General features: G+C 47.6%; 1 protein-coding gene across 1 annotated transcript; it reads right to left on the reverse strand.

The window, feature by feature from the left end:
- Window positions 1–11584: 11584 nt before the first annotated feature.
- CNR2 (cannabinoid receptor 2) lies at window positions 11585–12622 on the reverse strand. The gene has a single exon (XM_038758645.1). It carries the CDS (start codon window positions 12620–12622, stop codon window positions 11585–11587), a length of 1038 nt encoding a protein of 345 aa, XP_038614573.1.
- Window positions 12623–14415: the final 1793 nt, after the last annotated feature.

Here is a 14415-nt window from a genome sequence, read left to right on the forward strand (position 1 = left end):
GGACAATGTGATAGATTTAACAGACACGTTCCCTGCCCAGAATGAGTTTATTCATTCATTCATTCAATGGTATTTATCAATCAATGGTATTTACTGAGCGCTTGCTATGTGCAGAGCATTGGTCTGAGCGCTTGGGAGGGGAAAATATAACAGATTTAACAGACACGTTCCCTGCCCAGAATGAATTTATTCGTTCATTCATTCATTCAATGGTATTTATCAATCAATGGTATTTACTGAGCGCTTGCTATGTGCAGAGCACTGGTCTGAGCACTTGGGAGAGGACAATGTGATAGATTTAACAGACACGTTCCCTGCCCAGAATGAGTTTATTCGTTCATTCATTCATTCATTCATTCAATGGTATTTATCAATCAATAGTATTTACTGAGTGCTTGCAATGTGCAGAGCACTGATCTGAGCGCTTGGGAGAGGACAATGTAACAGATTTAACAGACACGTTCCCTGCCCAGAAAGAGTTTATTCGTTCATTCATTCATTCATTCATTCATTCATTCAATGGTATTTATCAATCAATGGTATTTACTGAGTGCTTGCTATGTGCAGAGCACTGGTCTGAGCGCTTGGAAGAGGACAATGTAACAGATTTAACAGACATGTTCCCTGCCCAGAATGAGTTTATTCGTTCGTTCATTCATTCATTCATTCATTCATTCATTCATTCATTCACTCAATGGTATTTATCAATCAATGGTATTTACTGAGCGCTTGCTATGTGCAGAGCACTGATCAGAGCGCTTGGGAGAGGACAATGTAACAGATTTAAAAGACACGTTTCCTGCCCAGAATGAGTTTATTCATTCATTCATTCATTCATTCACTGGTATTTATCAATCAGTGGTATTTACTGAGCGCTTGCTATGTGCAGAGCACTGGTCTGAGCGCTTGGGAGAGGACCATATAACAGATTTAACAGACACGTTCCCTGCCCAGAATGAGTTTATTCATTCATTCATTCATTCATTCAATGGTATTTATCAATCAATGGTATTTACTGAACGCTTGCTATGTGTGGAGCACTGGTCTGAGCGCTTGGGAGAGAACAATATAACAGATTTAACAGACATGTTCCCTGCCCAGAATGAGTTTACTCATTCATTTATTCATTCAATCGTATTTATTGAGCGCTGACTGTGTGCAGAGCACTGTACTAAGCGCTTGGGAAGTACAAGTCGGCAACACCTAGAGACGGTCCCTACCCGACAACGGGCTCACAGTCTAGAAGGGGGAGACGGACAACAAAACCAGACACGGAGACAGGTGTCAAAACCGTCAGAACAAATCGAATTGAAGCTATATGCACATCGTTAACAAAATAAATAGAATAGTATCTATCCCAGCGCTCAGTACAGTGCTTGGAACAGAATAAATGCTTAAGAAACACCACAATTGTTATTATTAGACTGTGAGCCCACTGTTGGATAGGAACTGTCTCTATATGTTGCCAACTTGGACTTCCCAAGCGCTTAGTCCAGTGCTCTGCACACAGTAAGCGCTCAATAAATACGATTGATCGATTGATTGATTAGCAGTACCTGCCTTAGCCTTTTCCACACCACCACACTCTGGCCTGAACAGTTCCCGCACTCTGGGGCTCTAATTTTCTTTTTCAGCGGTATTTGTTAAGCGCTTACTATGTGCCAGGCACTGTACTAAGCTGTGGGATAGATACAAGTTAATCAGATTGGACACAGTCTCTGCGGGGCTCCCAGTTTTAATCCCCATTTTCCAGACGACGGAGCCGAGGCCCAGAGAAGTGAAGTGACTTGCCTAAGGTCGCACAGCAGATGTGGCGGAGTCCCTCATATTTATAGAGCGCTTATTCTTGGGCCTGGCGCTGCCCAAATAGTAAGTAAATAGTAAATAGACTTCGTAAACACGCCCTTAGTGATTTCATACTCTCAGGAGACGGGGACAGAGTCACAGACACAAATTACAGGAAGAGAGGAAGCCCAAAAATACTACCTGTGGTATTTGTTAAGCGCTTACTAGGTGCCAGACACTGTACTAAGCGGTGGGGGAGATGCAAGATGATCAGATCGGATGCCGTCCTTGAACTGAGGCCCAGAGAAGTTGAGACTTGCCCAGTGTCCCGCAGTAGGCAATCAATCAATCAATCAATCGTATTTATTGAGCTCCTACTGTGTGCAGAGCACTGTACTAAGCGCTTGGGAAGTCCAAGTTGGCAACATATAGAGACAGTCCCTACCCATCAGTGGGCTCACAGTCTAAAAGGGGAACTGGCGATTTAAATATAAGGGCGGTGGGGAGAGGAGATGGGGTGAATATTTCTGTTTTCATCATCATCATCATCATCAATCGTATTTATTGAGCGCTTACTATGTGCAGAGCACTGTACTAAGCGCTTGGGAAGTACAAATTGGCAACATATAGAGACAGTCCCTACCCAACAGTGGGCTCACAGTCTAAAAGGGGAGAAACAGAAGTGGGGAATAGAGTGGGGAGATGAGAAGGCTTCCTGGGGGAGATGTGATTTTACTCCAGCAGTGATGTTTATTTAGGGCTTACTGTGTGCAGAGCACTGTACTAAGCGCTTGGGAGAGGACCATCTAACAGAGTCGCTGGGTTTGTTGAGACTAGCGTCCGGAGACTGTAGATTCTAGTTCCCAGACTGAGCCCCTTCCTTCCTCTCCCCCTCGTCCCCCTCTCCATCCCCCTCATTTTACCTCCTTCCCTTCCCCACAGCACCTGGATATATGTAGATATGTTTGTACATATTTATTACTCTATTTATTTATTTATTTATTTATTTTACTTGTACATTTCTATCCTATTTATTTTATTTTGTTGGTATGTTTGGTTCTGTTCTCTGTCTCCCCCTTTTAGACTGTGAGCCCACTGTTGGGTAGGGACTGTCTCTATGTGTTGCCAATTTGTACTTCCCAAGCGCTTAGTTCAGTGCTCTGCACATAGTAAGCGCTCAATGAATACGATTGATTGATTGATTGATTAGTTGGGTTTTAATGGGATCTTTCCGGGGGCAGGCTTCATGTTTGTAACCCCCCAGCGCTTAGAACAGTGCTTCATTCATTCATTCATTCATTCCGTCGTATTTATTGAGCGCTTACTGTGTGCAGAGCACCGGGCTAAGCGCTTGGGAAGTAGGGAAGCAGCGTGGCTCAGCGGAAAGAGCCCGGGCTTTGGAGTCAGAGGTCATCGGGTCCAATCCCGGCTCCGCCACTTGTCAGCTGGGTGACTTGGGGCAAGTCGCTTCACTTCTCTGGGCCTCAGTGACCTCATCTGTAAAATGGGGATTAAGACTGTGAGCCCCACGTGGGACAACCTGATCACCTTGTAACCTCCCCAGCGCTTAGAACAGTGCTTTGCACCTGTATATATGTACACATGTACATATGTATATATGTTTGCACATATTTATTACTGTATTTATTTATTTATTTATTTTACTTGCACGTATCTATTCTATTTATTTTATTTTGTTAGTATGTTTGGTTTTGTTCTCTGTCTCCCCCTTTTAGACTGTGAGCCCACTGTTGGGTAGGGACTGCCTCTAGATGTTGCCAATTTGTACTTCCCAAGCGCTTAGTCCAGTGCTCTGCACATAGTGAGCGCTCAATAAATATGATTGATTGATTGGTTGAAGTGACTTGCCCAAAGTCACCCAGCTGACAAGTGGCGGAGCCGGGATTTGAACCCATGGCCTCTGACTCCAAAGCCCGGGCTCTTTCCACTGAGCCACGCTGCTTCCGTTAATAATAATAATAATAATAATATAGTTTTATATAATAATAATATGCAATGACAATTATTATTATATTATTGTAATTATATTATCATATAATTATATTATATTGTAATTATTATTGTTATAATAATAATTATATACTTTATATTATATAATATAATATATTATATATAATATAATATATAATTATAATTATAATTATAATAATATTATGACAATTTATTATTATTATTATTATTATTATTATTATTATTATTATTATTATTATTATTATTATTATTACAGATGAGGGAACTGAGGCCCAGGGAAGTGACTTGTCCAAAGTCACACAGCTGAGAAGAATCTCTTCAGCACTTTCATCTTCTGTTGCCCCCAGTTCCCCATGCCGGGAGGCAGGGTGGTCTAATGGAAAGAGCAGGCGACCTTTATTTGTTTCCCAATCCCCCGCCTATCCATAAGAGGACCTTGGACAAGTGGCTTAATCCCTCCTTGCCTTCCTTTCCTTATCCGTAAAATAGAGATAAGACACCTAGTTTCCTTCTTAAATTGGGAGCCCCTTGCGGGCCGGACTATGCCCGATCTGATTATCTTCTGTCGACCCAAGCGCTTAATAAATAGCATCATTCTCATTCTTTCCCTAACTTAACAAACGACCCGGCCTCCGACCCCGGAATTCCTCAGGCTAGATGCGGGCCATAATTCCCGGCTGGAAGTTCAGTCTGAGCGGATCATTCCAAGCTCTTCATCATCAATCGTATTTATTGAGCGCTTACTATGTGCAGAGCACTGTACTAAGCGCTTGGGAAGTACAAATTGGCAACATAAGTACAAATTGGCAACATAATTGGCTCTTGAGGAGAGAGCGGGAAGCACCCGGCATTCAGTTAGCGCTCAGTAAATACGATTGATTTCTAGACTGTGAGCCCGCTGTTGGGTGGGGACCGTCTCTCTATGTTGCCAACTTGGACTTCCCAAGCGCTTAGTACAGTGCTCTGCACACAGTAAGCGCTCAATAAATATGATTGAATGAATGAGAGAAGCAGCGTGGCTCAATGGAAAGAGCCCGGGCTTGGGAGTCAGAGGTCATGGGTTCAAATCCGATGGATTATTTTCATTTATCTATTGAATATTCTATTGAATATTCATTTATCTATTTTCATTTATCATTTCATTTCTAGACTGTGAGCCCCCTTCTAGACTGTGAGCCCACTGTTGGGTAGGGACTGTCTCTATATGTTGCTAACTTGTACTTCCCAAGTGCTTAGTACAGTGCTCTGCACACAGTAAGCGCTCAATAAATACGACTGATTGATTTTCATTTCTCTATTTATCTATTTATTTGTCATTTCATCTCTAGACTGTGAGCCCACTTCTAGACTGTGAGCCCACTGTTGGGTAGGGACTGTATCTAGATGTTGCCAACTTGGACTTCCCAATCGCTTAGTACAGTGCTCTGCATACAGTAAGCACTCAATAAATACGATTGATTATTTTCATTTATCTATTTATTTATCATTTCATTTCTAGACTGTGAGCCCCCTTCTAGACTGCGAGCCCACTGTTGGGTAAGGAGTGTCTCTATATGTTGCCAACTTGTACTTCCCAAGCGCTTAGTCCAGTGCTCTGCACCCAGTAAGCGCTCAATAAATACAATTGATTGATTTTCCTTTCTCTATTTATCTATTTATTTATCATTTCATTTCTAGACTGTGAGCCCCCTTCTAGCCTGTGAGCCCACTGTTGGGTAGGGACTGTCTCTAGATGTTGCCAACTTGGACTTCCCAAGCGCTTAGTACAGTGCTCTGCACACAGTAAGCACTCAATAAATACGATTGATTGATTTTCATTTCTCTATTTATCTATTTATTTATTTCATTTCTAGACTGTGAGCCTCCTTCTAGCCTGTGAGCCCACTGTTGGGTAGGGACCGTCTCTATATGTTGCCAGCTTGTACTTCCCAAGAGCTTAGTACAGTGCTCTGCACACAGTGAGCACTCAATAAATATGACTGATTGATTTTCATTTATCTATTTATTTATCATTTCATTTCTAGACTGTGAGCCCCTTTCTAGACTGTGAGCCCACTGTTGGGTAGGGACTGTCTCTAGATGTTGCCAACTTGGACTTCCCAAGCGCTTAGTACGGTGCTCTGCACACAGTAAGTGCTCAATAAATACGATTGATGGATTGATTGATTGATTTATCCCCGTCGAGGCCATCGAACCGAATCCAGCTTCTGACTCCCATGTGACTATCTCTCCTCTAGACTCGAAGCTCCTTGTAGGCAGGGGACGTATCTACCAACTCTACTATACTGTACTCTCCCAAGTGTTTTTAGACTGTGAGCCCACTGTTGGGTAGGGACGGTCTCTATATGTTGCCAATTTGTACTTCCCAAGCGCTTAGTACAGTGCTCTGCGCATAGTAAGCGCTCAATAAATACGATTGATGATGATGATGATGAAGTGTTTAGTACAGTGCTCTGTGCACAGTAAGCGCTCAATAAATACCATGAAACCAAACTGAATCCCGCGATGCCACTGTTCGGTCAGATTGCCCGGTTCGCCTCCGGGCCAGCCCGGGGAAAGGGAAGCGGTGGCCGGGGGAGGTGGTCGGATTTGGGTCAGATTTAATTTTCTTGTATGTGTGTGTGGGTTTTTTTAATGGTATTTATTAATCTCTGTGTGCCGAGCACTGTACTAAGCGCTGGGGTAGATACAAGCTAATCAGGTTGGACACAGCCCATGTCCCACATGGGGCTCATTCTCTTTATCCCTGTTTAACAGATGGGAAAGTTGAGGTCCAAAGAAGATAAAAGTGACTTGCCCAAGGTCACACGGCGGACAAGTGACGGATTTAGGATTAGGACCCGGGTCCTTTTGACTCCCGGGGCTGGGCTCTATCCAGTGGTGGCCAAAGAAGCAGCGCGGCTCAGTGGAAAGAGCCCGGTCATGGGTTCTAATCCTAGCCCCGCCACTTATCGGCTGTGTGACTTTGGGCAAGTCACCTCACTTCTCTGGGCCTCAGTTCCCTCATCTGGAAAATGGGAATGAAGACCGTGAGCCCCACGTGGGACAACCTGATTACCTTGTATCCCCCCAATGCTTAGAATAGCGCTTTGCACATAGTAAGCGCTTAATAAATACCAATATTATTACTATTACAGAGAGATGGGCGTAAATTTTCAGAGTAACTGCAAATCTGACCTCAACCGCTTAGCTCTGGGAGGCTCTTAACCTGCCGAGAACCGACCAGAGTATTGAATAATTTATAATAATTGCGGTATCTGTTAAACGCCTTTTATGTGCCAAGGACTGTACTAAGTGTTGGGATAGATACAAAGATGGTCCCTGTCCGACATGGGGCTCGCATTCAAAGGGGGAGGGAGAACAGCTATTGAATTCCCATTTTATAGACAGGTAAGTGAGGCCATGAGACTTGAAGGGGACTTGTCCAAAGTCACCCAGCCGGTAAGTGGAAGCATTCATTCAATCGTATTTATTGAGCGCTGACTGTGTGCAGAGCACTGTACTAAGCGCTTGGGAAGTACAAGTTGGCAACATATAGAGACGGTCCCTACCCAACGAAGCAGCCTGGCCTAGTGGACGGAGCCTGAGCCTGGGAGTGGGAAGGACCCGGGTTCTAATCCTGACTTCACTTCATGTCTGCTGTGTCTCCTTGGGCAGGTCATTTCATTCTCTGTACCTCAGGTACCTCATCTGTAAAATGGGCATTAAGAGGGTGAGCCCCGTATGAGAAGCAGCGTGGCTCAGTGGAAAGAGCCCAGGCTTGGGAGTCAGAGGTCATGGGTTCTAATCCCGGCTCCCCCACTTGTCCGCTGTGTGACCTTGGGCAAGTCACTTCACTTTTCTGAGCCTCAGTTCCCTCATCTGTAAAATGGGGATGAAGACTGTGAGCCCTACGTGGGACAACCTGATCACCTTGTATCCTCCCCAGCGCTTAGAACAGTGCTTCGCACATAGTAAGCGCTTAACAAATGCCATCATTATTATTATATGGGGGCAGGGAATGTGACCGACTTGATTAACTTGTGTGCGCTTAGTACAGTACAGTGTTCTGCACATAGTAAGCGCTCAATAAATACGATTGATGATGTTTTGTTTTGTCGTCTGTCTCCCCCTTCTAGACTGTGAGCCCGTTGTTGGGTAAGGACCAGCTCTATAGGTTGCCAACTTATACTTCCCAAGAGCTTAGTACAGTGCTCTGCACACAGAAAGCGCTCAATAAATACGATTGAATAATAATAATAATAATAATGGCATTTATTAAGCACTTACTATGTGCAAAGCACTGTTCTAAGCGCTGGGGAGGTTACAAGGAGATCAGGTTGTCCCACAGGAGGCTCACAGTCTTCATCCCATTGTACAGATGAGGGAACTGGGGCACGGAGAAGTGAAGTGACTTGCCCAGAGTCACACAGCTGACAATTGGCAGAACCGGGATTCGAACCCATGACTGAACATAACAACCGCCATTAAAACCCCCCTGAAAAGGCCAGGTCCTCTGGGTCTGTGCTTTTTTCAGTAGGTGCATCTCTGGTGTGAGGTGGCCACATTTTAGTTCCTCGCATTCATCTCAAGGGAGCGAGAGCTGAAATGCTACTTTACATCCTCTAACCTGTGAGCTCATTGTGGGCAGGAAACGTGTCTGTTTATCTTTCTACCGTCCTTTCCCAAGCACCTCGTCCAGGCCTCTGCACACAGTGAGCGCTCAATAAATACAGCCGACTGACTGACAAGACCGTAAGCTCTCTGTGGGGAGGGAATGCGTCTCTTTATCATTCTACCGTCCTTTCCCAAGCACTTAGTCTAGGCCTCTGCACACAGTAAGTGCTCAATTAATACAACTGACTGACTGACAAGACCGTAAACTCGCTGTGGGCAGGGAATGTGTCTCTTTATCGTTCTACCGTCCTTTCCCAAGCACTTCGTCTAGGCCTCTGCACACAGTAAGCGCTCCATAAATACAACCGACTGACAGACAAGACCGTAAGCTTGCTGTAGGCAGGAAATGTGTCTATCATTCTAGCGTCCTTTCCCAAGCACTTCATCCAGGCCTCTGCACACAGTGAGTGCTCAATAAATACAACTGACTGATTGACAGCACCTTAAGCTTGCTGTGGGCAGGGAATGTGTCTCTTTCATTCTACCGTCCTTTCCCAAGCACTTTTTCCAGGCCTCTGCACACAGTAAGCGCTCAATTAATACAACTGACTGATTGACAAGACCGTAAGCTCGCTGTGGGCAGGGAATGTGTCTGTTTATCGTTCTACCATCATTTCCCAAGCACTTCGTCCAGGCCTCTGCACACAGTGAGCGCTCAGTAAATACAACCGACTGACTGACAAGACCGTAAGCTCGCTGTGGGCAGGGAGTGTGTCTCTTTATCATTCTACCGTCCTTTTCCAAGTATTTCGTCCAGGCCTCTGCACACAGTGAGCGCTTAATGAATACAACCGACTGACTGACAAGACCGTAAGCTGGTTGTGGGCAGGGAACGTGTCTGTTTATCATTCTACCGTCCGTTCCCAAGCACTTCGTCCAGGCCTCTGCACACAGTGAGCGCTCAATGAATACAACCGACTGACTGACAAAACCGTAAGCTTGCTGTGGGCAGGGAACGTGTCTGTTTATCATTCTACTGTCCTTTCCCAAGCACTTAGTCCAGGCCTCTGCACACAGTAAGTGCCAAATAAATACAACTGACTGACTGACAAGACCGTAAGCTCGCTGTGGGCAGGGAATGTGTCTCTTTATCATTCTACCGTCCTTTCCCGAGCACTTAGTCCAAGCTTCAGCACACAGTAAGTGCTCAATATATACAACCGACTGACTGACAAGACCGTAAGCTCGCTGTGGGCAGGGAACGTGTCTCTTTATCATTCTACCGTCCTTTCCCAAGCACTTCGTCCAGGCCTCTGCACACAGTAAGCGCCAAATAAATACAACTGACTGACTGACAAGACCGTAAGCTCGCTGTGGGCAGGGAATGTGTCTCTTTATCGTTCTACCGTCCTTTCCCAAGCACTTAGTCTAGGCCTCTGCACACAGTAAGCGCTCCATAAATACAACCGACTGACAGACAAGACCGTAAGCTTGCTGTAGGCAGGAAATGTGTCTATCATTCTACCGTCCTTTCCCAAGCACTTCATCCAGGCCTCTGCACACAGTGAGCGCTCAATAAATACAACCGACTGATTGACATCACCTTAAGCTTTCTGTGGGCAGGGAATGTGTCTCTATCATTCTACCGTCCTTTTCCAAGTATTTCGTCCAGGCCTCTGCACATAGTGAGTGCTCAATAAATACAACCGACTGACTGACAAGACCGTAAGCTCGCTGTGGGCAGGGAATGTGTCTGTTTATCGTTCTACCATCATTTCCCAAGCACTTCGCCCAAGCCTCTGCACACAGTGAGTGCTCAATAAATACAACCGACTGACTGACAAGACCGTAAGCTCGCTGTGGGCAGGGAATGTGTCTCTTTATCATTCTACCGTCCTTTTCCAAGTATTTCGTCCAGGCCTCTGCACATAGTGAGTGCTCAATAAATACAACCGACTGACTGACAAGACCGTAAGCTCGCTGTGGGCAGGGAATGTGTCTGTTTATCGTTCTACCATCATTTCCCAAGCACTTCGTCCAAGCCTCTGCACACAGTGAGTGCTCAATAAATACAACCGACTGACTGACAAGACCGTAAGCTCGCTGTGGGCAGGGAATGTGTCTCTTTATCATTCTACCGTCCTTTTCCAAGTATTTCGTCCAGGCCTCTGCACGTAGTGAGTGCTCAATAAATACAACCGACTGATTGACAAGACCGTAAGCTCGCTGTGGGCAGGTAATGTGTCTCTTTATCATTCTACCGTCCTTTCCCAAGCACTTCATCCATGCCTCTGCACACAGTAAGCGCTCAATGAATACAACCGACTGACTGACAAGACCGTAAGCTCACTGTGGGCAGGGAATGTGTCTCTTTATCGTTCTACCGTTATTTCCCAAGCACTTCGTCCAAGCCTCTGCACATAGTGAGTGCTCAATAAATACAACCGACTGACTGACAAGACCGTAAGCTCGCTGTGGGCAGGGAACATGTCTGTTTATCATTCTACTGTCCTTTCCCAAGCACTTCATCCAGGCCTCTGCACACAGTAAGCACTCAATAAATACAACCGACTGACTGACAAGACCGTAAGCTTGTTGTGGGCAGGGAATGTGTCTGCTTATCGTTCTACCATCCTTTCCCAAACACTTCGTTCAAGCCTCTGCACACAGTGAGCGCTCAATGAATACAACCGACTGACTGACAAGACCATAAGCTCACTGTGGGCAGGGAATGTGTCTCTTTATCATTCTACCGTCATTTCCCAAGCACTTTGTCCATGCCTCTGCACACAGTAAGCGCTCAATAAATACAACTGACTGACAAGACCGTAAGCTCGCTGTGGGTAGGGAATGTGTCTCTTTATCATTCTACCGTCCTTTCCCAAGCACTTCATCCATGCCTCTGCACACAGTAAGCGCTCAATAAATACAACCGACTGACTGACAAGACCGTAAGCTCGCTGCAGGCAGGGAACGTGTCTCTTTATCATTCTACCGTCCTTTCCCAAGCACTTCGTCCAGGCCTCTGCACACAGTGAGCGCTCAGTGAATACAACCGACTGACTGACAAGACCGTAAGCCCGCTGCGGGCAGGGAACGTGTCTGTTTATTGTTGCGCTGTCCCCTCCCAAGCGCTTAAGACAGCTCACGGGAAGCGTTCGGTAAGTACGACTGTCTGACTGAGTGCGTTGGGGCGGGGAAGGCGGGAATATCAGGCCCCCGGCCCGCCCTCCGTCTCCGTGGCCGAAGATTTGCGGGGATCGTCGGGGTCCTGGGCCCCCCTGGGCCCCCTCCTCCAGCCGGCCAGCTGGCGACGGGCGGCGGTCCGGAGGTCGCCGCTCCTCAGGGCGTAGACCACCGGGTTGACGGCGGAGTTGAGCAGGCACAGGATGGAGCAGAAGGCGAAGGCCCGCTTGGCGGGCCCGCTCAGAGGGGCGGCCAGGCTGTAGGCCATGAAGGCCAGCACGGGCGCCCAGCATCCGATCAGCAGGGCCAACACCAGCCCCAGGGTCTTGGCCAGCTGCACGTCCAGCCTCAGGCGGGACCCGGCGGCCCGGCGGCCGGCCAGGCCGGCGGCGTGCCGGCGGGCCAGCCGCAGGACGTACGCGTAGGCCAGCACGATGGCCAGGAGCAGCCCCGTCAGGAGGACGATCCAGGAGAGGAGGAAGGCGCCCGGCACCCAGGGGAACAGCTGCGAGCAGCTCGGCCCGCAGCAGCCCCAGCCCAGGAGCGGGAGGAAGGACAGGGCCGCCGTGGCCAGCCACATGCCCGCCAGGGCCGCCACGGCCCTCCCCGGCGTGAGGAGGGCCTTGTAGCGAGCCGGCCGGCCCAGGCACAGGTAGCGGTCGCCCGCCGTCAGCAGCAGGCTGCCCACGGAGCCCGTGAACACCAGGGTCACCCCCCCGAGCTTCAGCAGGTAACCCTCCCGGGAGGCCGCCCGGTTGAGGACGTGGAAGTCCACGAAGCTGCAGACGAAGACGGGGCCGGCCAGGAGGTCGGCCCCCGCCAGGCTGCCGAGGAACAGGTAGGAGGGTTTGCGCCTCAGATGGCGGCACGAGGCGATGAGGAAGAGGACGGCGGCGTTCTCCAGGCTGCACAGGGCCCCCGCCACCGAATACAGGGCGGCCACCGCCGTTTTCTGGGGGACGCTCAGCACCATGTATTCCGTCAGGTCCGGCCCGGCCGGGCTGGCGTTGGGAGGGCCACCTCCTGGGCAGCCACCCGTGAGCACCGTGTGATTCGAACCCATGTCCTCGCGGGCGACGGGGGGTGGGCACGGCCCTCCCTTCGGGGAAAGGGAAGGAAACCAAAATGTCCGCGATGCCTGGGTCAGTGGTATATAGTCAATATATGTTTGTATGTTTCCTCTCCCCCTCGTCCCCCTCTCCATTCCCCCATCTTACCTCCTTCCCTTCCCCACAGCACCTGTATATATGTTTGTACATATTTATTACTCTATTTATTTAACCTGTACATATCTATTCTGTTTATTTTATTTTGTTAGTATGTTTGGTTTTGTTCTCTGTCTCCCCCTTTTAGACTGTGAGCCCACTGCTGGGTAGGGACCGTCTCTATATGTCGCCAACTTGTACTTCCCAAGCGCTTAGTACAGTGCTCTGCACACAGTAAGTGCTCAATAAATACGATTGATTGATTGTACGTATTTATTACTCTATTTTACTTGTACATCTTCTATTTATTTTATTTTGTCAATATGTTTTGTTTTGTTCTCTGTCTCCCCCTTCTAGACTGTGAGCCCACTGTAGGGTAGGGACTGTCTCTATATGCTGTCAACTTGTACTTCCCAAGCACTTAGTCCAGTGCTCCGCACACAGTAAGCGCTCAATAAATACGATTGATTGATTGTACGTATTTATTACTCTATTTTACTTGTACATCTTCTATTTATTTTATTTTCTTAATATGTTTTGTTTTGTTCTCTGTCTCCCCCTTCTAGACAGTGAGCCCGCTGTTGGGTAGGGCCCGTCTCTAGATGTTGCCAACTTGGACTTCCCAAGCGCTTAGTCCAGTGCTCTGCACACAGTGAGTGCTCAATAAATAGGATTGAATGAATGAATGAATAGTCATTCAGTCAGCCAATCATACTGATTGAGCGCTTACTGTGTGCAGAGCAGTTTAATACTACTACTACTACTAATAATGATCATAATAATTCATTCATTCATTCAATCGTATTTATTGAGCTCTTACTGTGTGCAGAGCACTGGACTAAGCTCTTGGGAAGTCCAAGTCGGCAACAGAGACAGTCCCTACCCAACAACGGGCTCCCGGTCTAGAATCCATCAATTGTATTTATTGAGCGCTTACTGTGTGCAGAGCACTGGACTAACCGCTTGGGAAGTACAAGTTGGCAACATATAGAGATGGTCCCGACCCAACAGTGGGCTCACAGTCTTGAAGGGGGAGACAGAGAATGAAACCAAACATATTAACAAAATAAAATAAATAGAATAGATATGTACAAGTAAAATAAATAAATAGAGTAATAAATACAAACAAACATATATACATATACATATATACAGGTGCTGTGGGGAAGGGAAGGAGGTAAGGCGGGGGGGATGGAGAAGGGGAGGAGGGGGAGAGGAAGGAGGGGGCTCAGTCTAGGAAGGCCTCCTGGAGGAGGTGAGCTCTCAGTAGGGCCTTGAAGGGAGGAAGAGAGCTAGCTTGGCGGATGTGTGGAGGGAAGGCATTCCGGGCCAGGGGGAGGACGTGGGCCGGGGGTCGATGGCAGGACAGGCAAGAACGAGGCCTGGTGAGGTGGTTAGCGGCAGAGGAGCGGAGGGTGCGGGCTGGGCAGAAGGACAGAAGGGAGGTGAGGTAGGAGGGGGCCAGGGGATGGATGGACAGCCTTGAAGCCCAGGGTGAGGAGTTTCTGCCTGATGCGTAGGTTGATTGGTAGCCACTGGAGATTTTGGAGGAGGGGAGTAACATGCCCAGAGCGTTTCTGGACAACGACAATCCAGGCAGCGGTGTGAAGTATGGATTGAAGAGGGGAGAGACACGAGGATGGGCGATCAG

Source organism: Tachyglossus aculeatus, chromosome 16 (assembly GCF_015852505.1).
Source record: "Tachyglossus aculeatus isolate mTacAcu1 chromosome 16, mTacAcu1.pri, whole genome shotgun sequence".
NCBI classification, from domain to species: Eukaryota; Metazoa; Chordata; class Mammalia; order Monotremata; family Tachyglossidae; genus Tachyglossus; species Tachyglossus aculeatus.